General features: G+C 38.1%; 1 protein-coding gene across 1 annotated transcript; it reads left to right on the forward strand.

The window, feature by feature from the left end:
- The first annotated feature begins 234 nt into the window (after positions 1–234).
- LOC128200518 (uncharacterized) lies at positions 235–1,340 on the forward strand. The gene is made up of 2 exons (XM_052894172.1): positions 235–530; positions 584–1,340. Exons 1-2 carry the CDS (start codon positions 235–237, stop codon positions 1,338–1,340), a joined length of 1,053 nt encoding a protein of 350 aa, XP_052750132.1.
- Positions 1,341–1,784: the final 444 nt, after the last annotated feature.

Consider the following 1,784-nt stretch of genomic DNA (forward strand, 5'->3'; position numbering starts at 1 on the left):
CAAAATTTAGAGGGCAATAAAAATGCGCCTTGCTTTACTGATATATTGATATATTTTGTTTTAAAAAGTGAGTTATTTAGTGAAAGTGATTTAGCGTGTTGGCGAATACCGATTTATGTACATTGGAATTTATCATTCAATTGATCTGCTTCCTTAGTTTAATTCATTCATTTTTGGAGTTTTCAAAGGTAAGTTATTGGTCCGTAAAACCTTATATGAACTTTATGCAAATGAATGATCATTTCATTTTCACCACGAAATAGACTGCTGGAGAATAGCACGCACCAGTTAGAAGATGTCAACCAAACATACAATCAGCAAGAACGATTGAGAAGAAGGGAAGTTCACAATCAGCAACAACGATCGAGAAGAAGGGAAGTTCGTGCTCGCCAAAGTGATGAAGTAAGATCACAACATGCGATTATTCGACGACAACAGCGGCAACATCTTTCTTTTGTGAACATTGAACGGGCAGGTTTTCGATATGATCCAAACATTCAATATAGCGCATCTGTTCAAATCGGTCAGATGTCAGTAGTTTGTCAATATTGCAATGCAGTCAAATTTAAAAATGAACCGCCAGGGTTATGTTGCGCCGGGGAAAGGTTAAGTTGCCAGAATTGCTTCCACCACCACAGCCATTGTTCCAGCTGCTTTACGGTGAATCTCCTCACTCGAGCCATTTCTTAAAGCACACTAAAATGTACAACGATTGTTTTCAAATGACGTCGTTTGGCGGTGAAATTGTAAATGAACAAAACTACAATCCAACGTTTAAGGTATTTTTGCCAAACAATATTCGACAGAAACTACAGAGCTTTCCTCCAATTATACAGGTTCATGGGCAAATTTTTCATCTCGCTGGATCGCTGTTGCCGCATCCAGATCAAGAACACAAATATCTCCAAATTTACTTTCTGGGAGATTCACATGATGAAGTAAATCGGCGTTGTGCTATCTTCAATACAACGAAAAGAGAAATAATCGAACAATTGCAGCAAATGTTACACGAACACAATGGCCTCATTAAACTGTTTACGATTTCGTTGGAACGTATGCCAACAGATGATCATAGTATAATCATACAAGCGGACAAAAGACCAACAGGGACACATGAAAGACAATATAATGCACCTACAGTTAGCGAAATATCAGTTGTTGTTGTTGGAGAAAATTTGCAGTCGCGTGATATTGTTATCAAACGTAGAAATCAAAACGCACTAAAACGGATAAGTGAGACACATCGGTCTTACGACGCAATGCAATATCCGCTCATGTTCTGCCGTGGAGAAGACGGATATCACTTAGGATATAAGATGATAAATCCGGTGAATGGTTAGTAAAAAAAAATTTTTGTTTGCTACTTCATATATATAGGTAATTTAAGCTTTTAGGTGTCGAGACAAATAAAAAAGTCAGTTCAATGAAGTTTTACGCATATCGAATGATGATTCGCCAAAACTATGACAACCACTTACTGAGATATGGACGGTTATTTCAACAGTATGCAGTTGACATGTACGTTAAAGTTGAGACAGAACGACTTAATTACATGCGATACAATCAGTCGAAGTTGCGATCTGAAGAGTATATTCACTTAAGAGATGCAATGAATGGTGATGCGGATATTACAGATATTGGTCGACTCTATATTTTGCCATCGACATACATTGGCAGTCCTAGACACATGCATGAGTACTCCCAGGATGCGATGACTTACGTGCGCAATTATGGACGGCCGGATTTGTTTGTTACATTTACTTGCAATCCAAAATGGCCAGACA

Source organism: Galleria mellonella, unplaced genomic scaffold (assembly GCF_026898425.1).
Source record: "Galleria mellonella isolate WM207_F2 unplaced genomic scaffold, CSIRO_AGI_GalMel_v1 utg1984, whole genome shotgun sequence".
Classification (NCBI taxonomy): domain Eukaryota; kingdom Metazoa; phylum Arthropoda; class Insecta; order Lepidoptera; family Pyralidae; genus Galleria; species Galleria mellonella.

Excerpts from the sequence above, each read along its gene's own strand:
- LOC128200518 (XM_052894172.1), top strand. The coding sequence starts at position 235 with ATGATCATTTCATTTTCACCACGAAATAGACTGCTGGAGAATAGCACG. Across the intron at positions 531-583 it reads TCTGTTCAAATCGGTCAGAT|GGTTATGTTGCGCCGGGGAA; the intron begins GTCAGTAGTTTG and ends ATGAACCGCCAG.